A 27422-nucleotide genomic window follows, 5' to 3' on the forward strand; every position below is an offset into this window, starting at 1 on the left:
AAGTGAGCTTAAAGCTTGAGCATTCACGAATGTCATTTGTTGTCTTCATTGGTGTTATCACTGACTACCTTACCTAATGGTAGGCCATGCATAACACCTCCATCAACGTCCAATTTCCACAACTTTTGTCATAGAAGTAGAAATAATCTTTGGTGAACAAGTCTCTGGTCATTGTTTCAGAAAACTATTGTTTCTAAACCAGACATCGGATCAGCGATGTGTGACATAACTGAATATTCTGGCATGTAATTGTGAAATACTCGATTGTTGTTGCTCAGATGTTTCAAAACATAAATACCTCCTCTGAATATTTTTTCAGTCTGATTTTTCACAACAGGACAGACAAGTCTTTGTGGATGATCAACTTCTTTATTGCGACGTTTTGGTTTTCAAAAGGGTACAACTTGTTGAATGCCTCTCAAACAGTTGAATTTTAACTTTATATGGCTTTTCCGTAAGCATATAAATGTCAAAATGTTATTACTTTTAAAATGTAACAGTGACTACACTCCTGTGAGAAACCCTGGCTATCCCTGGCATGAATGCTTACACACATAGCAATATTCCAGCAATATCATGGCGGGGGACACCAAAAATGGGCTTCACACATTGTTCCCATATGGGGAATCGAACCTGGGTATACAGTGTGACGAGTGAGCGCCTTAACCACTAGGCTGCCCCCTGTGAATGTGAGAAGTCATGACAGGATAAGGGGATGGGATAATGATTGTGTCAGAGTGTCATCTGTCAAGAGGTACAAAAACAAATAACTTAGCTGAATCATATAAAAGTGTGTGAGTGAGTGTTACATAACTCCTCAGCAGGCACTCCTGCAGGTATATGACAGCCGCCTGTAAACAGTCCACAGCTTATGACACCACGACTGTCCACCAGATTGTCTACTTGGTCCAGCATATACAGCATCTGTTCTCTACCAGAAGATCACAGGTTGGCCTCAGTATACCCAAAGATGATAAAGAGGTTTGTTGTTATCCTGCCTGGCGATGGTCAGTTCGGTATCAGTATAATCACGGGATTATGAAGGGTGTATCTCCTGTGACTGAACATTGATATAATAGGTGTAGTTGTGTTAAGATCACTTTGTAAAATAAGCCTAGGAATGTCCAAAGTGTAATGAACTGTGACCCAGAGTGTGAATAATATCGTGAAAACAACCCAAAAATATTAAATCTTTTTGCAGATATTTCAAGTGACATGATCCAGATATTTCTTGAATACTTGTTTTACATCATCTTTCTTGGCCATTTGCCTGGCTGTCTGTCCATGCTTGTCCTGGCTGGCACCAGCACCATGTTGTAGCAGAAGCTCCACACACCCTGCATGCTGCCCGCCACTGGCAATGTGTAGAGCTGTGGACAAGAAGTAAATGCATTAACACTGTATTTACAAACATAAAGGGTGGACTAATACACTCAGAGCCTCACATACGCTGAAGGAGTATCACTTGGGGGATATGATATTATGTGTTCTGCATTCAAGCATGAGATTTAAGGGACAGTGACATCAGAGATTCAAGCATGAGGTGCATCACAGGATGTTCAAGATGAACATGATGCAAGAAGAAGAATGCCTCTAACCAGATCTCAGCGATGTATCCAAGAGATGGACATTGGCACCACGTCTCAACAGGCATTGCATGATAGCATCCTGACCCTCCTACAAACAAAGGAATCGAGGTACAATGTTGGTATGGACAAAGCTGGCAACTAACATTATTCAAAGTTTTACATATTTCGCAGTCTAAGTTAACTTGGGCTCAGTGTTATCCATTACACTGCTATACTGAGTCTAACAAATCCTAGCAGAAGGTCACGTCAGCTAACCTTTGATTGACCTATGACTGTCCAATCAAATGGGGGAGGCCAAACGGATTTAACCAATGAGAAAACGCCTACAATTTAGGGTTCGGCAGGACATACAAAACGGTTTGGGGATTTTCTCTTCCCAGGTCGCTGACACCAAAGAGGTATATACATCCTTGCTGACACTGATCTATCAACAAACTATTACTATTGGTTACTATTACCACAAGATGACATCCTTGAATATTGACAAAAATGATATTTTCTGTGATTGTTTACTCATTGTGTCTTCCATGTGTATCACTCGGAAGCGTTCGTGCGGAAAATAGCATTCAGAGTTTTTTAAGTAAAGGTTCAAACGGTATGTGCGAATGTGAACGTTCTTGATTGGTCAGTCCAAAAGGTTAGCTGACGCGACCTTCTACTAGGTTTTGTTAGACTCAGTACTTATAGCAGTGTAATGAATAATACCTAAGTTTACTTAGACTGACATATTTCGATGTTTTCAGAAACCAAATCCATACATATTGTTTTTTGGACAAGAAAAATGTAATTTTCTGACTAAAATTGATATTTTATACTTATCCTGACTCATGCTAATTATGCTTGTCTCCTTCCTCTTGCGAAAGATAGTGGAACACTTGAAATCCCTTGAAGTTCCCTTTAAAAAAGCGGACGTAAAATCACTCATCCAAGAGTAGCGTCCCTTTGCTCCCTTTGGCGCCCAAATGGTCACATGATCGGCCATATTTGTCCAGAGAGCCATAAGAGGGGAGGTTGGGAGGGCTATCCTCATGAGTCAGGATAAGTATAAAATATCAATTTTAGTCAGAAAATTACATATTTTTCCTTATCCTTACTCATGCTAATTATGCTTGCAGAATCCGTCGGAAACGGTGGTGGGTCAAGCCACGTTCTGGATTCACTGGTTGTAGATTTAAGTCCTGTATTACCCCCCTTGGGAACTTATGACGGCACTGTTGAAGATTCTTTCAACTTTTCTCTGATGAGTCTGGGGGGACCACAACTTGTCAGATTTCTTCCATCTCTTGATGCGCGCATCGAGTGGAGATGCGACCCTTCTTCATGTACGAGTATGTCCTATACAAGTACAGGGTCTATCACTCATGCTAGTCTGTCCTAGACGTGTGCATGGACTTATAGCCATTGCTCTCCAGAGCATTGGTTTTCACAAGTCACGTGATAAAGGGGTGAGATATTTACTCAGCGCCTTTGTGGAACCGTTAGTTGTTGTGCTACAACAAGAGGCCCAAACTGGTGAATGCCTGAGACGTCTTCAGTGGCAATGTCTCTGAGGTAGTGGTTGGTAAACACTGTGTTTGATCTCCAAAAGCAGCCCTCCATTATAGTTGTAATCGAGCAGTTTCCATGCAGAGCAAGTGCTGACCCCAGGGCTCTGACATCGTGTGGATTGGAGGCTCGTGGAGGCTCAAGTCGACTTTAAGTGCTCTGACTGGGCATAAGGATAGATCCTGCGTATCCTGTGGCCCAAGGACTGGAGATAGTGCTGGGATGTGGAACTGTCTGTCAGGCTGACCAGGCAGTTGGTTCTTGGCGATAAAATCCCATCACAGTCCCAGATGTACGATGTCACGATGTCTTGATTCAAATCGTGTTCGTTCAAAGTCCAGAGCATGTATTTCAGACATCCTTGCAGCTGTTGCTAGGGCGATCAGGAACAGCCCGTTTTCTGAGTTAGTAGTTCAAAGGATATCCGTTCTAGAGGCTCGTAGGCATCACTGGTGAGATGTTGTAAAACTACGTTGAGATCCCAGGCAGGAGCCTTAAATTTCTTTTGTTGGTCTTCCAACTTGAATGAGCGTAGTAGTGCCAGAATCTCTGCTGTCTGACGAATCACGTTAGCCAAAGTGTTGATGGATTTAATCATCATAACTTCCCTGGAATCATGAGAAATGCTGACAATAACCCTTGTCTTCTCAGGAGAGTCAAACCCGCTGAGGTAGATGCTAGGTGCTCTGACATAAATTGATGGTCTCTCTTCTGCATAAGTAGAGCGGAGTACCGTATATGACCGTCTATAAGCCGATATATCATCCGGGCTTCTTTGGCTGAGGAATTCTTGAACTTCGAGATGAGAGTTTCGTTGATGGTTGTATCCAGCTGCGCTAACTTCTTATCCTCAATCTTGTAAGTTCTTTGACGGGAATCGGTGATAATCTTATAGCCATCATCAACCTCTGGAGCCTTCAGGAAGGGTTCCATCCTATGTAGAGGGAATTTCCTGGCGTTGAATGTCGGGATGTGCTGACTCTGCGACTTGGCGGCTTTATCAAAAGCTGCGTTGAGGTTGTCTGGTACTTGAGAGATCGGGTTGGTTGGTGGAAAGGTGAGTGTGTCGAAATCATCCTTGGACATCTTGTAGGTAAACGCCTCATCTGTGTCCTTAGAAGGTGATGATAAGTCCAAGCCATTGGCGATCCAGGAGTTAATTTCCGTATCGGAGAAGACGCCTTCACCTTCATCCTCTGATTTGGACATATCTCGCTCCAAGGATGCATGACTACTTGAGTCTCTATAGAATGATCTATAAGATGAGCTTCGCGCAGGCGAACGATCCCGATGTGATCTTGAATCTTTCCTGGAGATTTGAGGTATTTCTCTAGATCTTTGCGATTCCTGGACGTAGTTTCCCCTCTGTAGGAGTGTCTTCGCGCAGGCTCTAGATGGGTGTCTGGATGGGAGATGGGAGATGACGACTCATATCTGCGACGTTTGTAGGGTTCGGGAGAACGTCTAGATTCCTTCCTGCGTGGAGACTTCTTAGCGACACTCTCTGGGGCGTCTTCTTCAGATGGGGAAGATCGTCGTGTCCGAGAGCCTTCGTGCAGGCTTCCCTCTTCATTTAGATGTGGTGGGGAGACTGTAGACCTTTCACGCAGGCTAGTAGACGTTGTAGTGATCTTCAAAGCAGCCTTCTCTTGAGCGAAGCGACGTTCCATCATCGACATCATCTGGTCTGTAAACCGTTGCATGAACAGTCCCGGGTTGAAGTTCTGTGTTGTCTGAAGAGACTGCTGCAGGGATGATGCATCTGATACTGAAGAGACGTCATCTAAGGTTCGCTGCCCTCGTGAAGAGTTGACGCTGCTGCTATCTCTGGTACCCGATGTCTGCGTTGATAGTAGGTCTTCTGTCAATGTCTGCACTGATACCAATGTCGATGTAGCTGTAGAAGCAGGCTTCGTCTTCTTACTGAAGATGGTGACTTCAGGTATGAGGATGGGTGGATCATCATAAGCATCTGCTTCTTCCGGAGGAACAATCTCGGCTGAGAAAGACCTCGTCTTCTGAGTAGAGCTGATCTTAGACTTCGCTGAAGTCTTCATAGTAGTAGCCTTCTTCTTCTGCGAAGCTGAAGATTTGGCCTTTTTCATCTGCGATGAGGTCAGCTCAGTAGACGATGATCTCTTATGGCCTCTGGCGTTCACCTCTGGTACATCGACCTGCTCCTGAGAAACGTTCAGTAATTCACTGGAATTATGAATATCTGCAACAGTGGTTAACACAAGGTTATCAGCGCAATCACTCGATTTAGACATGACTTGTGAATACCTACGTACCCAGTCCCTAGAACGTCTATGGATGGAAAAAAGGTAATTAGTAAATTCAACCGAATTTAAATTTACATAATACACACAGCGAGAGCTGGAAGAACATGAAACAGTGCAATTAGGACATAATAAATGCGGGTCAGCCACAGACACTTGGTACCTACAATGAATACACGTTTTCATCAATTGTAAACATGAAGAAAATTTTAGAACAAATTTCAAACCGTAATGTAGAATATAATCCTAAAAAACGTATACAGCAATAATTTTGATGTAAGGTCCGAAAATATAAAAGGATATGTGCCGTATAGGGAGCCAGGTGCTCTCACAACCGTCTTCAAGGGCGAAGAAGGAGAGAGCGACAAATATGGCTGATCATGTGACCATTTGGGCACCAAAGGGAGCAAAGGGACACTACTCTTGGGTGAGTGATTTTACGTCTGCTTTTTTAAAGGGAACTTCAAGGGATTTCAAGTGTTCCACTATCATTCGCAAGAGGAAGGAGACAAGCATAATTAGCATGAGTCAGGATAAGGAAAAATGTTTACTATCACAACAAATCAAAACTACAGACTCTTGAGATGAGACACAAGTAGGCACAGGTAATTATAAACACACAAGAAGGCAGAAACAACTTTTCATATTTGATTGGTCGGTGGATAATAGTTGAAAAATGACTAATCATGTGGCTCAGAATCAGCCAGGTTACATATTGTAGTGTCCTGGCCTACAAGCAGCAGCTACAAGGGACATATGGATACCATGAGGTAAAACTGAGCTACACCACACGAAAAGTCTCTTGCCTCATACTACTGACTGACTGAGTTTGGATTTACGCCGCTTTTAGCAATATTCCAGCAACATCACGGAGGGGAACACCAGAAATGGGCTTCACACATTGTACCCTTGTGGGGATTCGAACCCGGGTCTTCGGCGTGACAAGCCAACGCTTTAACCACTGGGCTACCCCACCGCCCCGCCTCATACTAACCAAAACATATGTTCACTAACACAAACATAGCAATATACCTGGCAAAACTATCCACGAGAGTCATCCACTTTTATCAAAAAGGTCAGTGGAAGTGATGACGACCCACCTTGGCGGCCACATGCAGGGGAGTACACTGAGTTGTGGATGTCCTGGTGTCTACAGACATGTGAAAGGTGTCCAGAAGAAAGTCAAGGGCCTCCAGCTGCCCTGCCTCTGACACCAGGTGCACGAGTTGACGGCCCAGCTTGTCCTCTTTCGCCACATCAGCCTGCAGCAGCAACAGCTTCACATACACCACAGAATATCAGGAACAATACATACACCATTGCACAGATTCAACCTTGTCCCACACACAATAACATCAACTCTCAAAGTATGACAAAGTCATCACTATTTCTGTTTTCTAACACCCACAAGTTTAACACTCTACCTGATTTACTTAGATGTACGTCTGGCTAAGATAATTAGATAACTGGAATATCACCGATGAAAACATTATTTATGATTATTGATATGAAATTGAGTTTTTGATAATATTATACATTTACTTTTGTGATAGAAAAAAGTTTAAGTTCAAATTTTCACACACAATATACAAAGTTCGGATTTTATTTATGGTCTGCTTCTAAATTATGTTCAGGATGCTGTTTTGTTAATAATCCATGCAAAAACATGTCAACTCTCACCAGTCATGTGAAATATATTCATTTCTTACTGACATTTATTACATTTTGCTCAAAGTTATATCGCAGATATTTATAGATAATCGATCGATATTTAGTTAACAATTATCAATCTCCATGATCTGTACCGATAGTCAACACTACTTAGCTGTAGATAATACGAATGCATTTCTTTTCTCCTAAAAGTTCAAACATGTTTCCACCATTACACTGTCAACATCTGGAACAACTGAAATCATTTAGTTATGGGATGCAACTTTGCATGGGTACTGTTTGATATTCCAGCTACATGACAACAAACAATCAAGTCTGGAAACAATCAAGTCTGGACCAGACAATCGACAAGTGATTGTCATCATAAGCATTGACCAAGGCAATTGGGATACAATGACATGCATCAACACAACAATTAGCCTGACAACCCGATCTGATAGTCTGTGGGTATCACTGTGACCACCGATCTGATAGTCTGTGGGTATCACTGTGACCACCGATCTGATAGTCTGTGGGTATCACTGTGACCACCCGATCTGATAGTCTGTGGGTATCACTGTGACCACCCGATCTGATAGTCTGTGGGTATCACTGTGACCACCGATCTGATAGTCTGTGGGTATCACTGTGACCACCGATCTGATAGTCTGTGGGTATCACTGTGACCACCGATCTGATAGTCTGTGGGTATCACTGTGACCACCCGATCTGATAGTCTGTGGGTATCACTGTGTATCACTGTGACCACCCGATCTGATAGTCTGTGGGTATCACTGTGACCACCCGATCTGATAGTCTGTGGGTATCACCCGATCTGATAGTCTGTGGGTATCACTGTGACCACCGATCTGATAGTCTGTGGTATCACTGTGACCAACCGATCTGATAGTCTGTGGGTATCACTGTGACCACCGATCTGATGTATCACCACCCGATCTGATAGTCTGTGGGTATCACTGTGACCACCGATCTGATAGTCTGTGGGTATCACTGTGACCAGATCTAGTGGGTATCACTGTGACACCCGACCGATCTGATAGTCTGTGGGTATCACTGTGACCACCGATCTGATAGTCTGTGGGTATCACTGTGACCACCACTGATAGTCTGTGGGTATCACTGTGACCACCCGATCTGATAGTCTGTGGGTATCACTGTGACCACCCGATCTGATAGTCTGTGGGTATCACTGTGACCACCGATCTGATAGTCTGTGGGTATCACTGTGACCACCGATCTGATAGTCTGTGGGTATCACTGTGACCACCCGATCTGATAGTCTGTGGGTATCACTGTGACCACCGATCTGATAGTCTGTGGGTATCACTGTGACCACCCGATCTGATAGTCTGTGGGTATCACTGTGACCACCCGATCTGATAGTCTGTGGGTATCACTGTGACCACCCGATCTGATAGTCTGTGGGTATCACTGTGACCACCCGATCTGATAGTCTGTGGGTATCACTGTGACCACCGATCTGATAGTCTGTGGGTATCACTGTGACCACCGATCTGATAGTCTGTGGGTATCACTGTGACCACCGATCTGATAGTCTGTGGGTATCATGTGACCACCGATCTGATAGTCTGTGGGTACCACTGACCACCCGATCTGATAGTCTGTGGGTATCACTGTGACCGATCAGTCTGTGGGTATCCGACCGATCTGATAGTCTGTGGGTATCACTGTGATGATAGTCTGTGGGTATCACTGTGACCACCCGATCTGATAGTCTGTGGGTACCTGTGACCACCCCGATCTGATAGTCTGTGGGTATCACTGTGACCACCGATCTGATAGTCTGTGGGTATCACTGTGACCACCCGATCTGATAGTCTGTGGGTATCACTGTGACCACCCGATCTGATAGTCTGTGGGTATCACTGTGACCACCCGATCTGATAGTCTGTGGGTATCACTGTGACCACCCGATCTGATAGTCTGTGGGTATCACTGTGACCACCCGATCTGATAGTCTGTGGGATAGTCACACTGTGACCACGATCTGATCACTCGTGACCCGATCTGATAGTGATAGTGGGTCACTGTGACCTACCTTGTGTAAGTTTAGCAGAATTTGTGCTGTGTCAACATGTCCTGCTCTCAGTGCATCCATCAACGGTGTTGTACCGCAGCTGTCAACCATGTCACATGGGTAGTCACATGACTCAACAAGGAACCGAACAACATCGGTACAACCATTGAGTGCTGGAACACACAATTTCACAGTAACCAGAGGGAGATTGAAACACTGGGAAACAAGGCAAAGTTTTAAATAATAATCTCTCTAAATAGCATTGTATGTATACCTGCTGTGTGAAGAGGTGTTCTTCCGTTCTTGCTCACAGTGTTCCACAGCTGAGCATCATGGTGAAGCAATAGTTGAAGAATCTCCACACGCCCTTCCCTGGTGAATACAACACAGCAAATACCATAATTACATTCCCTTGCCAGGAGAATACAACACATGATATATATCATCTCCACACTCCCTTCCATGGTGAATAGAACACAAGATATATGATCTCCACACGCCCTTCCCTGGTGAATACAACACAGGATATATGATCTCCACACGCCCTTCCCTGGTGAATACAAATTACAACACAAGATATATGATCTCCACACTCCCCTCCCTGGAGAATATAACACAAGATATATCATCTCCACACACCCTTCCCTGGTGAATACAACACAAGATATATGATCTCCACACTCCCTTCCCTGGAGAATACAACACAAGATATATGATCTCCACACTCCCTTCCCTGGTGAATACAACACAAGATATATGATCTCCACACTCCCTTCCCTGGAGAATACAACACAAGATATATGATCTCCACACTCCCTTCCCTGGTGAATACAACACAGGATATATGATCTCCACACACCCTTCCCTGGTGAATACAACACAAGATATATGATCTCCACACTCCCTTCCCTGGAGAATACAACACATGACACACACAATTCACTCTCAAACAATCCCTTTTAATGATACACAGCATAATCAGCACTGGTTATAAATGACCAACAGCACAAATATACTCATGATTAAGACAACAGAGCAATTTAAACAGTGGACTGTTCCAACTAGGGTGTTTGACGTTTCGTGTTCAGAGCGTTCAATCCAAACTGTGGTAGTACATATTTTATATATTTTTCAATGAAAGCACATATCCCCTGTAATAATGGCACAAATGTCAGACAAAGATCATTTGTAAGCCTTTCCTATGGTACTAGTGACAGACAAAGGTCATTCGAAAGCCTTTCCTATGGTACTAGTGACAGACAAAGGTCATTTGAAAGCCTTTCCTATGGTACTAGTGACAGACAAAGGTCATTCGAAAGCCTTTCCTATGGTACTAGTGACAGACAAAGGTCATTTGAAAGCCTTTCCTATGGTACTAGTGACAGACAAAGGTCATTTGAAAGCCCTGTACTCATGGTACCTGGCTGCAATGTGAAAGGAGTTCCATCCATCCTTGTTCCTCAATGCAGGATCAGCTCCCTTTTCCAACAATGCTCGGATAACTTCAGGATTTGTCTTTGTGCATGCCAGCATCAGAGGTGTCCTTCCATGGAAAAGAAATAGATTTAAAAACACATGAAAAACAATAGTACAAAAGAATGCAGACTGAAGTGAGAGTACATATCATAAAACAGGGTGTCACCAAAGTAGATATGGTGATGTCATTACTCTACTAAGTACAGTGAAGTAAGGAGTCGAACAGAAGCCCTCCAATAGTTTTCAACTGAAGCTCATCCTCCAATTTTTGATTGTCTTACTACAGATGGTTATGTTTATGTCATCATCTATTATGACTTTTGGTATTCGTACGCAGCAGAGCATCTTTACAAAGAAGAGACACTATAATATACACATTTGATTTGAGAGTGTAATTTTAAATGCACATGACTGCATAAAAAGAAGCTCTCATAATTCTTTTGACTCATACACAAACTCAAAAACGACCCTCCAGGGTCTGTGGATGTGCATATTAGATTGACATTAGTTTAGTACATATTTTTGGATTTTTGAGGCTGGATATGGTCTGAAAATTATGTAGAGCTCATTCTGAGCCTGATGCAAAAATATTTGTGACATTTCAGACCATATCCTACACTAAGACAAATAATGCTAAAACATTATAACAATTAACATAACTCACATCTTGCTCTGTGTATTATTATCTATCAGTAACAATGGTAAGATTTAACAACTTTTTTGGACTGCATATGACAGTTATGTATTGGATCACTGTTATCAACAGATAAATGGTGACTGTTTATATACCACATGAGTACATTGACATTGTTGACTGTACTTATGTCAACAGAGAACCAACAGAGAAGTGAATAACCCACGGTGACTCATGATACTGTAGCAGGACTGCGTCAGTCACGCACAGACAACAGACGCTACTTTTGTTGTTCTTCAATGGCTGATGTTTTATTGGAGATGTTTATAGGTGAAAACAACAACCCAGGTGTGTGGGCCTAGGTTTATTTCACACCTGGGGACACTGCTGTATCTGTATTAAATGTTCGCCTTAGAATGTGATCCAAAGATATGTTAAGAAAATCCACATGGAATGTTGCTCATCTGACGATTGAATGTGGAGTGACCACAAACCTTGTAATGTGTAAAAGTGTAAAGCTTAGCTGATTGCCCAAGCTGGCTATAAAGACAAAAGAACGTAGGTGGAGAAGGGCTTATGTTATTGTGCTGTGTGGTGAACATGGGTGCCAGTCAAATCTCCCCAGCTACAAAAGATCGCCCCAGGTTTGGTCAAAATGCCCCAGATTTTTGGTCAAATCGTCCCAGGTTTGGTCAAATTGCCCCAGGGGGGTAGTCAAAATGCCCCAGTGTATTTAAAATGATTAAATATATGCCATAAATGCATAGTTTTTGTCAACTTCCATATTATATACTTCGCATAATATTACATAGTAATATTTCTGATAGATTTTCTATAAGTAAACTGATAAGAGCAAAAGTAATATTCATGTATAAACAACACTATAATACCAATTATTTGCATGTTATTAATGCTTTTGTAAAGAATTACAAGAATAAAATGAAATGGTTGTATAAAATGTTTATTGGCCATAAATGCATAGTTTTTGTCAGCAAGTATGGTATAATGCTTATAAAAACAATCTAGAGCTTTTGTTAATTAATCTTGTCAAAAAGTGTGTATATTACAGGCTATTTAAATCATGTTCACTAATTGACATTCAATGCTGTGTTTAGTTAAAGGAAATGTTGAGGCTTGAATGTATGAGCATTTCAGGCTATAAAAACATATTCACTAATTGACCATCACCTATCGAGATTCAAAAATGTAATTTTGAACTATTCTAATATCTACAGTCATTTTGACTTAAATTTCAGTAGCAGATTTTGTCTAATCATACATTCTCGTCTCCAACTTGAATGTAGTGACCTTAATGCTCACAAATATGAAAGATTTATATCTCCGACATCATCTTGCTCTTGTGGCCATAATTATGAAGACTCTGCTCACTAGTTCTTTTCATGTACTCTTTACAACAATATACATTAAATTATGTATTTTTATACTAAAATCAATTTTGTTTGGAAACCAATGCTGCTCCTCAATAGTAAACAAAGAACTTTTAATTTCAGTGCACTCTTTTATAAATTTAACAGGCAGATTTGATCCAAAATATTTTGTTTATTTGACATATACCGCTTAACAATGATTGGCGTTATTTCTCATGTTTGCAACATTTATATATCATGCACATTGTACATTCATCATGACGAAGTTTATTCTTCCTTCTATTGTATCCCAGAGCTGTATTCATATAAGCTTATGCTTGTTTACCAATCCGGTTCCTTTCTTTGGAAATAAATATGTTTAAATAATAAATATTATACCATACTTGTTATGATTACATAATGCCATTTGTTGACAAAAACTATTTACAGCCAATAAACATATTATACAAACCTTTCATTTTACTCTTGTAATTCTTTACCAAATAATTGGTATTACAGTGTTGTCTATACATGAATATTACTTTTTGGTCTTATCAGTTTACTTATAGAAAATTTATCGAAATATCACTATATAATATTATATATAGAATATAATATGGAAAATGACAAAACTATGCAGTTGTGGCACATATTTAACCAATTTAAATACATTGGGGCATTTTGACTATCCCCCTGGGGCAATTTGACCAAACCTTGGGCGATATGACCGAAAATCTGGGGCATTTTGACCAAATTGGCTGGGGCATTTTGTAGCTGGGGCGATTTGACTGGCACCCGTGAACATGCGGTAAGCATGCTCAGTGAACTGGCTGTGGGTGATAGTTAGTTAAGGCAGGCTAAGTATCATGATAAAATATAATGACTAAAGCTGTGCAATGAAATTTAAAGCATTTATTTACATGAATTCTAATCAATTTACAACATGTTAAAATATACAAAATCTGTTTCTGCCACAATACTAGGACCCAGATGAGTCAAACTTATAGCCGGCCTCGTTCCAACAGAGAACCAACAGACCTTAGAAAAGAACCACTACTGATGTTTCCGCTTACCAATCAGCTCTTTTAAGACAATCAACAGTTGCGCCATAATCTAACAAATATTTGACAATATCAATTTGTCCATTTTGGGCGGCTTCGTGAAGTGGTCTTTGCCGTCAAATTAACAATTTCAGGGTTGCCACCTTTCTCAAGAAGTAAATGAACCAGGTTCAAGTGACCATATCTTGAAGCAATGTGCAGAACCGAATCTCCCGATTTTTCATGTTTGTAACACATATAAGTGTCCGCATCATCACAAAGCTTGAAAAAGTTTTCATCGTTAGTTTGTGCAGCTTTGTAAATATTAGACATTTGTTTAGAGTTATCTTCTCTTGTTCTACTTATCGCATATATCATGCCAACAAGAAAATGTTGCAACCACTGACATGGCGTTACAAAATGGCCCTCTTAAAAATATTGCAATTATCAATAATTATCTTGTCAATTGATCACCAAGGATATTTTTAGAAATATTATAAGCAAAATGAATGTTTATATTTGTAGTTGCTGTAGGGGTTACCACTAAGTAAAAATGGCTGAAAATGGCTCGGAAAAGAAATAAGAGCAGAACTTTAAATGTGTCCAGTGGCAATAACATCGAAAACATCGAGGGCTCAAGATCAGTCACCGACACAGAATCACAGGAAAACAGGCTCAGTCAAACTTACTTGGAGACAGAGAACAGTACCTGCACTTTTAGTGAACAAAGTTGTGTCGTGAAAGGACCCCAGGAATCTTGCCCAAGGCCAAATGAAACAGAAAGTAGAAAACACGTCGACTGTCTTTCCGGATATCATCAGTCTCTTGAAGTTCTGGCGACAGATGAAAATAGACGTAGCACCAGCGTAGGGGCTCTGTCCCTAAATACGCGAAAAAGAAAAATCCACCTGTCTACTGCAGACTGTCTTTCGCTGACACAATCGTCAAAAGCTCTGTCCAAACCATTCGAAATTCCAAAAAGTAATAAAGATCCAAATAGAGGCCTACAACCTAGATTTAGGAAGAAATCAAAAAGTGTCTGCCATCCAAATGACATTAAAAATATCAAATCTGATATTGAACATGTAGAAGAAGGTGGTTGCAGTTTTCCAAACGAAAATGTTAATGAATCGACAGCACACTCTCCTGTCAAGAAAGGCCCGTTTGTCGAAAGTAGCTTTGAACATTCTGTCATATCATCTTTAGGATCTTCACATCAGCAATCAGGATTTTCAAAGGCTTCCAGTTTAATATCCAGTCAGCCAGTCAAGACTGAAGTAATAAGAGACCAGGAAATACATCAAGGCTTACGCTCGTCTAGTCAACCTAGCAGTAACTTTACAGCAGCATCTAGTTTACTTGGACTAACAGCATCCCAGTTGGAGACAGGGGGCTTTCAGTCATCAAAAGGAGCTGTGAACAGTATATACAAAAGGAGAAACAGTAAATTGCAACGCGCAAAGGACAGTGCAGGACCAAATCAGAAGAATATTTCAAGCTTCTTCACCAAAACAACGTCACCAGTAAAGATTAAGATGGAGACACGTAACAATATTGAGGAGGAGGAATGAAGAGTTTGTTCCGTTAACATACAGAAGCCCATCAAAGATGTATTCTCCAATCAAACAGATGTCAGGTGCCATCTACATCAATGATGACAGCAGCAGTCCACAGTCATCACAGTCAGATAATTATGGACAATCTACAAAACATAAGTTTCAGGAGAATACTTTTGTGAAAAACTATTTGATGGTCAAAAGCTCTGGCAGCAGGACAGCCATTACCAAAGAAAAGAAGAACGGATACGAGTCGTACTCCTCAGTCCACTGTATCAGTGTGTTTGACAAATGCCAAACCAAACACATCATTCTCAACTTTTAGTAGCAAAGATAGTAGGCAAACAACAGAGACAATATACAAGCAAACATATGGGCTGCTTGGAGAGGGTTCTGGATCAGCATTTGCAGATGTAAATTTGCAAAATAAAACTAACTATTTTGAAGTTCTGCCCATTGATTTGATAGAACACATATTCTGCCAACTCCCAATTCTTGATTTGTGCCTGAACAGCAACAGAGTGTGCCAACAGTGGAATGACATTATTTCAGATAGAAAGGTATGTGACTTGGTGCTAACCAAACATGATGTTCCTTGCACTTAGTTGCAGCATTTACTTTTTATGAACAATACTGTAGGTGGTAAGGATAAAGTTAATATCTTATTTTATAGTATTCCAGAAACAGCTTCATAATTAACGAGTAAACATGGTACAAGTTATCATGGTAATCATGGTAATATGTTGGAAAAAAGACCTTGGTGCTGTTGTACAAAACAACCATAGTGCTAAGACTGTTGTAAATCTAAGACTGTTGTAAATCTAAGACTGTTGTAAATCTAAGACTGTTGTAAATCTATGTTAATGTATGAACTAGGATGGTTACAGTAATCCTCGTGTCAGGATTGCGTTATACAATGGCACCCAGTTAAAATTGTTTGCATTAAACCCTTTAGAATTAGTGAAATGAGTAAACCTATTTTATAAACAGTCTCATCTTTCCTGTGTTCTATCACATTTTCTTCAGTTGATCAAGATAATGATTACTGAAATATCATGGTGAGTTTGAATATGTTATGTTATGTTATTGAGCAAAGGCACAGATATAACTGTCTTCATTACATTCAATAACTGTCACCAAACTAGTAATTCAGATTAACATATAATCAGAATAATTAACATAATAAGTATTATTTACAAATCCTTAGCAGTCATAGTCAACAAGGTTGAGGAATCTGTCATATCTTTTAGCAATATCATATTTAGTGTATTATGTTTGTTTAATGTCTAACTTTGAGCTTGCTTGAGCAATCAGGACAATTTGAACAAAGCTATATTATCATGGCTACTATGAACTCAGTTGATCATGTTCATATGCATTTAATATGTAGAGGTTGTCATGGTTGTGTGTTTTTTATGGTAAATGTCCTGTATTAGGAATAAACATTATATTTATCAACCCTAACACATATATTTGTAGTTTGTGCCATGGAAGAAGAAATACCACATGCTGAAGAAAGGCTATGGAAATACTCTGACTGAAATCAAAGGGATAATGGCCAGTGCTGGGATGTCTCTGCCTTCAATGTATCTTAAAGGATTGATACGGTTGGTATTGATAAGATAAGAAATATCTGAGCTATTGTGTTCTTAACTTCTTATGATTCAAGACGCTATGAAGTATTCCACAAGTTCAGTTGCAGTCTATAAAGGATTTCATTCGTGCATTCCACACATGTAATTTAAGTATGGTATGACGAGAAAAAAGCAAATTTGTGTGTAAGATATGTGTGCTTCAGAGTCTTCAACACTGGAACCACATCAACATCAATAAAGAATAATGTATGTAATCAGTAATTTATTTAAATATTACTTACAATACAATTACGAACAGTGCTTGATTGGTTGAAACAAAGACATTATGACCAATCTCATATGTGAGTGATTTTGTTAATTAAGTGGCACTTGACTCATCCATGGTCTTATGTTAGGTTTGGTTGCAATACACTCATCAAATTTGTGATGCTGGCTCTTCAGGCACATGAAGGACTTCAAGCCTGTGACAGCCAGCAATATGACCAAGTGCCTCAAGGCACATCCCAAATATGGTTGGGCCACTGCTCTGATCAGGGAAAGAATTCCTGAATGTATCAAACGTGAGGTAAGCATCTTCTTGTTGTGTAATATATCATCCCCAACATCATCCTTGTACATGATTCAACATTGGTCATGGTGAATACATTACACGTTTTATGTATAACAACTTCTTTTTATTCTTTGTGGAGTTGGTGGGGCTGGGAGTTATGTGGGTAGGCTGGGCAATTGAGCTCACATTATTAGTAAGAGTGGAGTGAGTTAGTCAAGGCACAGAATTGCTGGGGTGGTGGAAATCAAGTCAAAAGCTGGACTGTGGGTGGTGGTAAGTCAGAGCCTGGGCTGATGTGTGGAGTGGGTAGGCAAAAGTGGTAGACAAATCATTATTAAGGCAAGTGGTAGGTGAGGCTGGGGGTGATGTGAGTAAGGTAGGGTGGTGGTCAAAGCTGGACTGATGTGTAGAGTGGGTAAAGGTAGAATGGCTCAGTGATGTGTGTGATGTGTGAGTAAAATTAGTGAAATTGATGTGGGAGTGGATAGGTAAATTAAGGCTTTAGGGGTTAAGTCATGTGTTAGGAGAATTGGGGTAGAGTAAAGTCCAAGTCTGGCGTTGATGTGTAGGATGGGTAGGGTAAAAATTAGTAGAGAGGGACGTGTGGGGTAAAGTGAGGTAAAGTCCAAGGCTGGGGGTGATGTGTGGAAGTGGATGGGTAAGTCAAAGGGCTGGACTGATGGTATTGGAGATGGAATGGAAGTAGAAGTCCAAAGCTGGGAGTGATGTGTGGAGTGGGTGGGAAGTAAGAAGTCAGCGTGAGGGGTGATGTGTGGAGTAGGATGGAAGTAAGTCAAGGCTGGGGTTGATGTGTGGGAGTGGGTGAGTAAGTCAAGGTTGGGGTTGATGTGTGTAGAGTAGGTGGAAGTAAGTCAGACGTGAGGGTGTGATGTGTGTGGGAGTGGTAAAGGTAAGAGATCAAGGCTGGGGGTGATATTATTGGAGTGGATGAGTAAGTCAAGGCTGGACTGATGTGTGGAGTGGATAGAAGTGAAGTCAAGGCTAGGGTTGATGTGTGGTGGTAAGCAGTCTACTTGTAAGAAGTGCTGAGGCAGGTGGAAGTAAGTCAACGTGATGGTGATGTGTGGGAGTGGGTAAGAGTGAGTCAAGAGCTGGACTGATGTGTGGAGTGGGTGAGAGTAAAGTCAAGGCTGGACTGATGTGTGTGGAGTAAGGTAAGAGTAAAGTCAAAGTTGAAGGTGATGTGTGGAGTGGGTGGAGGTAAGAAGTCAACATTAAGAGGGTGATGTGTGGAGTGGATGGGTAAGTCAAGGGAGGCTGGACTGATGTGTAGTAGGTGGGTGAGTAAAGTCCAAAGGGCTGGGGTTGATATGTGGAGTGGGTGAAGCAAGTCAACGCTGAGGGTGATGTATGGAGTGGTGAGTAGAAGTCAACGTGAGGGGTTGATGTGTGGGTGAGTGAGTAAGTCAAGGCTGGACTGATGTGTAGGTAGGTGATGTGTGGAGTATAGTGAGTAAAGTAGAAGCCTGGGCTGATATTAATGGAGTGGGTGAGTTAGTCAAGGCTGGGGTGATGTATATGGCAGTTGAGGTAGAGTAAGTCAAGCTGGACTGATGTGTGGTGGTGGAAGTAAGGAGATCAACGTGAGGGTGATGTGTGGAGTGGATGAGTAAGAAGTCAAAGGCTAGGAGTTGATGTGTTGAGTGGGTAGAGTAAGTCAGCATTGAGGGATGATGTGTGGAGTAAGTAAAGTAAAATTTAAAGGCTAGGGGTTGATATGTGGAGGTGGTGAGCAAGTCAACGTGAGGGTGATGTATAGGTGGGTGAGTATTAAAGTCAACAGTGAGGGTTGATGTGTGGGAGTTGGTGAGTAAGTCAAGAATTTCTGGACTGATGTGTGGAAGCCGAGGTGATGTGTGGAGTAGGGTCAAGCTAAGGTTATTATGCTGGAGTGATGGTGGAAGTAAGTCAAGAGCTAGGGGTGATGTGTGGAGTGGGTGGAAGTAAGTCTTGTGAGGGTGATGTGTGGAAGTGGATGATAGAGTAAGTCAAGGCTGGGGTTGATGTGTGGAGTAGGTGGAAGTAGGAGAAGTCAAGGCTAGGGTTGATGTGTGGAGTGGAGTGAGTAAGTCAAAGGGGCTGGACTGATGTGTGGAGTGAGAATGAGAGTAAGTCAAAGGCTAGAAGGTTGATAATGTGGTGTAAGTGAAGTAAGTCAAGGCTAGGGGTGAGTGTGTGGAGTGGGTGAGTAAAGTCAAAGCTGGACTGATGTGTGGAGTGGGTGAGTAAGTCAAAGTTGGAATTAATGTGTGGAGTGGGTGATAGAAGTCAAGCATGAGAGGTGATGTGTGGAGTGGATATAGGTAAGTCAAGAACTGGACTGATGTGTGTGGAGTAGGTGGAAGTAAGAAGTCAAGGCTGGGGTTGATATGTGGAGTGGGTGAGCAAGTCAACGTGAGGGGTGATGTATGGAGTGGGTGAGTAAAAGTCAGCAGGGGTTGATGTGTGGGTGGTAGAGTAAGGAGTCAAGGCTGGACTGATGTGGTGGAGTGGGTGAGTTAGTCAAGCTAGGGTTGATGCTGGGTGGGTGAGTAAGTCAGCAGCTAGAGAGTGATATTATTAGATTAGATTGAGTAAGAATCCAACGTGAGGGGTGATGTGTGGGTGAGAAAGTCCAGCGTGAGGGGTGTGTGGGTGGATGGAGTAAGTCAAGGCTGGGGTTGATGTGTTGAGTTGGTGAGAGTAAGTCCAGCGATGAGGGGGCATTATGTGGGTGGATGGTGATCAGGCTGAGTCGATTTATTAGGTGGTGATGTTAAAGCACGTGAGGGGTGATAATGTGGACTAGGTGAGTCGAGAAAGTTTTCAAACATTATGCTATACAGCATATGGTTTTAGTAATAGTTCATAAATGTCTTTCAAACTAATGCCAGTAACATTATTGTTTTGCTGCTGGTTGTGAGAGCACTGCTCAAACAGCATATAGTGTTAACCTACTGCTGAGAATAAATCATTATTTTAATAGCCTTCAAGGTCCATGACATCAACCAACACCGGTGTGAACCATGTGAAGGTATCACCTTGTTTAAGTGCACTTCCCAGTTGAAACATAAGCAGGGTTTTGACCAGTACAAGGTAATATATGCTGGTATAATCATCATAAGTTGCAATGTATGTTACATCACATGTGATGGTTGGTGGCATAATGTTATGTTGATTAGGAACGATAAAAGTTACTGAATGACTGGCTGGGTTACATTCGTCCATTTATGAAATTTTTGTGACATGATCTGGGGCGTGTACATGAATATACGCATCGCGCATGTTGTTAACTTTAGCTGCAATGCTCCGGCGGGGGACACACTAGTACGACTGACGCACGACGACTGGTGTAAAACATTCCCCTCAAAATGGTGACTGTGTCAAGATTGTAGCCTTGCAGGTATGTAACAACCATTACAAGAAACCTGGATCTACCTAAAGGCTTTAAAAGTACATTGAACATTAATGTAAACAAATTGAGGCCGGTTAGTACCGATTAGGTGGAACATGTTGCGACGAACTGTGTGACTGTGACAGTTGTGTTTGTTGGGGTTGTGACAGACCAAAATGCTTATACAGTGCAGGGCAGGGCAGATAAATTCGCCAACGGCACAGTTAAAGAATTCTGAGAGGCGCTATATTTTAAATTTTATGAAATAAAATTGCTAATTTAACGCCTTGTTTTACTGTAGAAGTGCGGTTTCAAGGCAGGTTGAGCGGCAGCACGGGCATGGCTGGTAAACTGGACCAGCTGTACTATACAGAGTTATGTCCCCGCATGTTTGTAAGATCTGGTTGAGTTTCACAATTCTGCTGTTTTCCAAGAAAACCAGCAGGCTATGGTATAAGTGCAGAAGGGATGAAACACAGGTTATTAAAGACGATGCGGTATCAAGACAAACCAAGACACATTCGAATTGAACATTCAGGCTTTCTCTCATGTACGGGGCGGTCAGGTTGTCGGCTGGGATGGGAAGAGGGTGACACACTTCAAAAGGATTATTGGACGTGAAACGTTCATTGTTATGGTGAACATTGCTGTTTTGGTGCTATTTATCACTGATGTTTCTACTAGTAATTGCCCCAGTTCAGATGTGACTTTGCTGCGCATTTGTACAAGCACAGCATTCTACCATGACTATGAGTCGACCAGGTTTCACTTTATGTGTATACCTCTTTGGATACCTCTAAGAAATGTTATTACATACACCCTCGTGCGATGTTGCCGTTAAGCTACCACTGTGGAATGTTTTTGTTGAAAGGTACTGGCGGGCAACTCTTGTTCGATTCACCCGAGACACGACAAAGTTCCTTCTAGTTGTCACCACAACAAGTCAAGTATATACTTACTATGAACATGGTAGCAAAGGGGCACTGGTTGTTAAAAATGATGCCCAATATTGTCATAATCGTCCATATCCACAAGCTCAGCACCTTTTCAACCTTCTTCTTAGCAGCAATTATAATTGGAAACTGTGTTGCCGCTCCCAAGAACAGTAAAAGTATTTCACCCAAATGCATCGGGGTTAGGAGCAGCTTCAACCCAACCCATGCCCAATAAGTAGAGAGCAGTGCGCGGAGTTAGGTGTAGTGCTTTGCTGACATTTTATGTCTCCCCATTCCGTGGTATAGCAGTGATCACTGGACATCTGGTTGAGACTTGAACCACCATGATATAGCTAGAATACTGCTGGGTGCGTATTTAACAAAAACAAACGGCAAAGTATTTGGACATGGCGGATACTTAGATGCACTGATCTCTTTCAATTGATGCAACTTTTTATAACGAAGTAATACATGGCTGTGTGAATTATTGTTAATAATAGACATTTCATTGAAATAAGATGTTATGGTAAGTTTATTCCTCTGCCCTGAGAAAAGAGTTTACCACAGGAAAAAGGGCCGGGTGTAGATGTTAACCATTGTTTGAATATGTAATTTTTCCGTACCTTCGCTGCTAATGAAACTTGATAGTTTGTGTATTTCCCAGTGGCAGGCAGATGTTTAGAGACCAGTTGAACAATAAATTGAAAGCGTTCCCTCACAATGTCACCTGTAAAACAGGTCATGCCTTCAGGGCCTTGGAAATGAGACTCTTGCCGATATGTTGGCTTTGGTGTTAGCCATACTTGCTCAGAAAGCAGGTAAGTGCAGACACTGGAATCCAGTATAAGTGTTGACCCAGAGCCTAATGTGTGTTTTAAGAATAAGTGTTGACTAAAGCACAATATTGTGTTTTAGAATAAGTATTGACCAAAGCCTAATGTGTTTAAGTGTTGACCAAGAAGCTAATGTGTGTTTAGAATGGTGAACCAAGTACATAACGTCAGTAATGGCATTTGAGCATCTGTAAAGAAATTCCACATGAATAGCTCTAAGTTCATCACTGCAATTGTGCGTCCCGAACTTTGAACATTGGTACGAACGTTAAGTTGCTCTTTGGTGCGGTGAATATATATTGTGATCTAGTGTTTTTGAACAAAAATTGAGTCCAGATTTGATATGCTGCGAAAGTAATAGACCAAATATTGCATTAGTATAAGCCCGGTACCAAATGGGGTGGTATTTCAGTGGAGCATTGTTATCAGATGTGGTCATGCGAATGTAATTAGTGCTTGGCAATAATTTGCGACATGCTGATATGAATCCTCATAACATTATTCCTGATATGCAGTATTTTGTTTTATAAGCATTAATTGTTTGGTATGCTTCCCACCGGTACCCGTGAAGGTCGAGGGTTGGAATATTGATCTTCAACAGCCATTCTTATTTGGCAAGGCGACTAAGGGATGGTTAGTCAGACTCACTGACTTGGTTGACTTTGTATGTGGATTCCCCGACCCAGGTGGGTATAATGCTGACTGATGCTGGATTTATGCGGTTGACCGTTGTTTGGGGCGCCGCAAGCTGGAATATTTGCTGAAGTCGCGACAAGACTAAACTCACTCACTCCGCCTTGCCTGGATGGGCGAACACCAGTGGGTAGAACCTCTTTGGTTTCAGCTAAACACAGTTTAAATGAAATAAAAAGATTGCTTGTGTTTACCATGCCTTGTGCTGAGCATCAATGGGATAAAACAAAGCCATTAGGATACTGTGTCTGATCAATTATTCATGTGGAACTGCAATACTATCATTAAAATTTTTACACAGTTCACTATTTGTTCTGAGGAGGACTGCAAAGGAAGAACAGCCAGCACAAGTGCAGGCAAGTCATTGATTGGCTAACTTGTCCTGTGCTGTCTCCATCCTTTCTCGCACACCTGGCTGTTCCTCTCTTGCACCTCTCATGCTGGAAATAGTGAACAGTGTCTAAGCTAATGATGATTTTAATTAAACTCTTTCCATTTTAGGACATAGGTGCAAAATCACAGGATTGGTCTGATGTTTGATTATAATTACGGTACTGTTTATTAGCTTTTGAGGTGGGTGCATTTGTGATTCCCGATTTAGAGCCAAAGCGGACTGGTAGAACACTCATGGACACGGCGCGAAGGCGTCTCAGACGCACCCTGTTTGGTGCATCAACGCTGACTAGACCTGACATGATATCACATGATATTTTCAAGAAACTCAATATGTTCGCAAATTCTTACTTTGCGATGGTTGCAGCGATCCCAGAAAAAGGACATCAGGTGAGATGTATGAAAACATTCACCGAACGGGGACATGTCTTTCATATGTTCTGGGCTGATGTGACATTTCTTTGGTCGTGGCAAGAAAGAAAGTGACCGCCACCAATGTATTATTGACGGAATGCCGCTACGGAAGAAGTTAAATCCCGAAGTCGCGGCATATCTAAGTCTTTCTCGAAGGGAACAACATATTTGACAGGGCAAGTTCGTGGAGACCATTAACGCTTCTGCAGCTCTGACAATGATAACATCACCAAGCTCCGTTCCTGACTTCGAGGACGATGACAGTGGCCCGATTAGCGAATCGACCATGCTACAAAGTGGTGGTGATTCTGCGGTACCTGGTGCCAGCATGCCATGGAATGCTGCGCAGTTCTAGAAATCATCCTTCTATTCACTGTTTTTCTTTAAGAGCTAAGATTAATTTTAACCTTTCAAACTACAATCAGCCAGCGCCGCGGTGGGTGGTATCCAACTTTTAGTGTACTGCAAAAATGCGGAAAGGGATGCATATTGCACCTGAACATGTCGTTTTCAAGACTGAACTGTACTGGCATGACTGGCATCAGAAATAACAGATCAGCGTTATGCTGGTACATTGAGCGTTGACGTTGCTCATGTTGAAATATCCTGTAGGGACATCAAGAAATCGACTTCCACACATTGTGCCATGTGAACCTGTATTGAGCAAATTTTTACCACTAAAATAGCCATCTTCGACACCAGAACATGGGAGATTACCTCCATGGTGCTATATTTAATGGTCATCAGGTGGTTTGTTTTGATTTCATGAACCGCTTTCAATTGAGGTATTAACCAACTTCGGCGCGTTAAATGTCACTGTTTATGTGGCAGGGCTAAGTACTACGCTTTAGTAATGAGGATATAGAGACTACGTAATTTTATTGCGCATGCCTGAAGCGTGATGAGCTGGTGTTGGGAGACATGTGGAGGATGCTGAGTATCTGTGGAGAGGATGAAAGGACTGGTGTTTTTCGGTGGGGATGGCGCGAATTTTCTCAAAGATGTTATCAGCTGTATCGACCCAAACTCATGAGTATGACATGATCCTCATCGGCGAGAACAAAGTTACGGCGCAGAGGCATTTTACGGTTATGTTACCATCATATTCTTAAACTTATCCTATCTCCACGATTTGCAATTCTCTCTTCGACACTTAATTAGGACCGAATAGGCTTTTCCTGTAGGCCTCTCTTGTCCATCGCCATTGTTTCACTGACTCCGCTTTTGGGACTGGTCCCTGAGTCCGGCTAAGCGTTACGCTTGCATGTTCCCTAATCTACGTGACTACCTCAGGTGGCATGCTTTCACAATATTGGACAGTAGCGGAAAAGTTCTCATCGTTCTATGAAGCGTCGAAACAAAATTTTTAAAATCAGCAGGATAGGATAAGTATATAGTGCCGTTTTATATTAAAAATTTTCAATATTGTCTATGTCATAACAGAAATACGGTTGTGTTGCGGGGTTGTTCTCTCCATTTTAGATGGAGCTTGTTTGAGAGACCAGTATGTAAACTCTGTTTTCATTGTTGACAAGTATTTAGATTTGAATAATATTTCTCCTCGTTTAATGCGGTGATTACGGCAAACCATGAACATCGCAAATTAAGATCAAACACAGACCAGATCCTGGTGGGAGATCCGCGTCAACAGATACTTCCGTGGTGCGGTCGTACTGGCAAGATCACTATCACGCATTCTACTCGGGTAAATCGGCTGGCATGCGATACGCTTGCTGGATGGAATCGGTTGACATGTCTTTTACATTCTACTAACGCTCAGACCGTCGGCTGATAACTGTAACACGCGTGCCAGATGGTCGGCGACTGTAACGCTACTCGGGTAAAATAGGCTGATAACTGTAACACGTTCTGCTGCTCCAGGTGATCGGCTGATGGCTCTATCACGTTCTGCAGCGCGGGTCGGTTGATAACATTTTTGCGTTCCGGTTGAAATTGGCTGATAAGCTGTAACACATATTACGCGGAACTGGTGTTTGGTCGGACTAAGTGAATGTATGTGTTTTAGTCTTTCAGATTTGGTCGAGATAGCCCAGGTTGCTGCAGAAGCTGTCTCGAGGGTGAACAGAGACAGCGGTAGGGCCCGCGACAAACCAGATTACGCTGCTGTGCGTCACAGAACTGAAATGAAAGATAACCTCCAGTCATTACGATCAGAAAGTATCCAGTAGAAGCGCTATTACAGGAACATTACAGAATATTGGAATGTAACGGTGCCGTGGGCTAAAGATTGCAATAGGGTCCGAAGTTATGGTGGTAACTGAGCTGTGAATTTTGTTGTGTTAGCTGCTCTATGGCATTTCAAAGGGAAGGCAATTTATTATCGCTTCGCGAACAGGGGAACCATGTTCAGCGTAATCCGATGGTCCGTCGTACGTTCGCGATTAGCGGTATGCGGAACTGCTGTATGCAATGCCGGAATTTGGTGATAACCGTGGGGGATTATTACGGCGAAGACACCAGTGTATTTAGACGCTGACCTTTTAAAAGGTCACCAGACATGACCACTTTTCAAACTGTTGATGCGTGATATCCCATGCACTGTTGTCAATATCTTCAAGTTGGTGACCTACATTGGGTGATTATACGAACACCGATCATTCAGGCATCGCGCGGGCCGAAACCGCCAGTAGTCGTATGAATATTCCATTCTTTAGCGGGCGTACGCTATCAGTGTGAAACCGCCGGTGAAATACTGTCATTACGAATCATTATATTATTGACTGGGTCTCAAATTCCTGTACAGTTTTGCCGGTGCTGGAGCGGGGATATTGAAATGGGCTGATATTTTGTAGTATTTTAACCATGCCGTGCTGGGGATTGATCGCGGGGCATGCCGTACATTTTACCATTGGCTGAAAATCATCCGTAGTTGTATCAAATGTTTTAAATAAAATGTTGGCCCGCAGTCAATAAAATCTTTATCTATTATCGACACCGTGGGTGCAAACCAGGTAAGCACCTGGGCGTAGGCCGGCTGCTTTCGCTCGACGTTCTGCGATGTTACAGCCTGAGGTTGATCGGTTGCGCTTTGTGTAGAAGAATGTCACGGGGACTTCAACATGGTCTTTATTGGTTACGCCAAGACAAGGAACGTTTGACGACTTTGCAGTCTGTTATTATTTTCCTTATGCGGCAATGCTCTTTCTTCGCTGGGAACATAGTGCGTTTTATCTCCTTGTTTGTTTTCCGCTGTCAAAATCACTGGTGGTACTCACCGCAGGTTGCTCCCCTTGTCTCCGGCGGAAGGGTGCCATGCCCTCCTGGCCATGCTCGCTCTCAACTGCAGCTGGTAGGCAGGATGTGAGGCGCCTTGTCCTTGCGGGGGAGGGAGGGGAGGGAGGGAGGGAGGGAGGGAGGGGGAGGGGAGGGAGGGAGGGGAGGGAGGGAGGGAGGGGGGAG

General features: G+C 42.1%; 2 protein-coding genes across 2 annotated transcripts; one reads left to right on the top strand and one right to left on the bottom strand.

Moving 5' to 3' along the window:
• Nucleotides 1–349: 349 nt before the first annotated feature.
• On the bottom strand, nucleotides 350–10655 carry LOC124270846 (ankyrin repeat domain-containing protein 16-like). The gene is made up of 6 exons (XM_046705898.1): nucleotides 10543–10655; nucleotides 9397–9494; nucleotides 9144–9295; nucleotides 6514–6675; nucleotides 1599–1677; nucleotides 350–1370 (listed from the first exon to the last, which is right to left on the bottom strand). The coding sequence occupies exons 1-6, from the start codon at nucleotides 10653–10655 to the stop codon at nucleotides 1207–1209; spliced, it is 768 nt and encodes a 255-aa protein (XP_046561854.1). The 3' UTR covers nucleotides 350–1206.
• A 3547-nt stretch (nucleotides 10656–14202) lies between these two features.
• Nucleotides 14203–26180, top strand: LOC124270847 (F-box DNA helicase 1-like; the record flags this gene model as incomplete). The annotated part of the gene is made up of 6 exons (XM_046705899.1): nucleotides 14203–14344; nucleotides 15400–15755; nucleotides 16675–16802; nucleotides 17232–17355; nucleotides 22421–22487; nucleotides 26037–26180. Coding segments are annotated over exons 1-6 (961 nt in total), but the record flags the coding sequence as incomplete, so codon positions are not given.
• Nucleotides 26181–27422: the final 1242 nt, after the last annotated feature.

The sequence above is a fragment of the Haliotis rubra genome, unplaced genomic scaffold, assembly GCF_003918875.1.
Source record: "Haliotis rubra isolate DU_JTF1 unplaced genomic scaffold, ASM391887v1 Scf1551, whole genome shotgun sequence".
Taxonomy (NCBI): Eukaryota; Metazoa; Mollusca; class Gastropoda; order Lepetellida; family Haliotidae; genus Haliotis; species Haliotis rubra.

Excerpts from the sequence above, each read along its gene's own strand:
- LOC124270846 (XM_046705898.1), bottom strand. The coding sequence starts at position 10,655 with ATGCTGGCATGCACAAAGACAAATCCTGAAGTTATCCGAGCATTGTTG. Across the intron at positions 9,495-10,542 it reads TCCTTTCACATTGCAGCCAG|GGAAGGGCGTGTGGAGATTC; the intron begins GTACCATGAGTA and ends TGTATTCACCAG. Across the intron at positions 1,678-6,513 it reads CCCTGCATGTGGCCGCCAAG|GAGGGTCAGGATGCTATCAT; the intron begins GTGGGTCGTCAT and ends CTTTGTTTGTAG.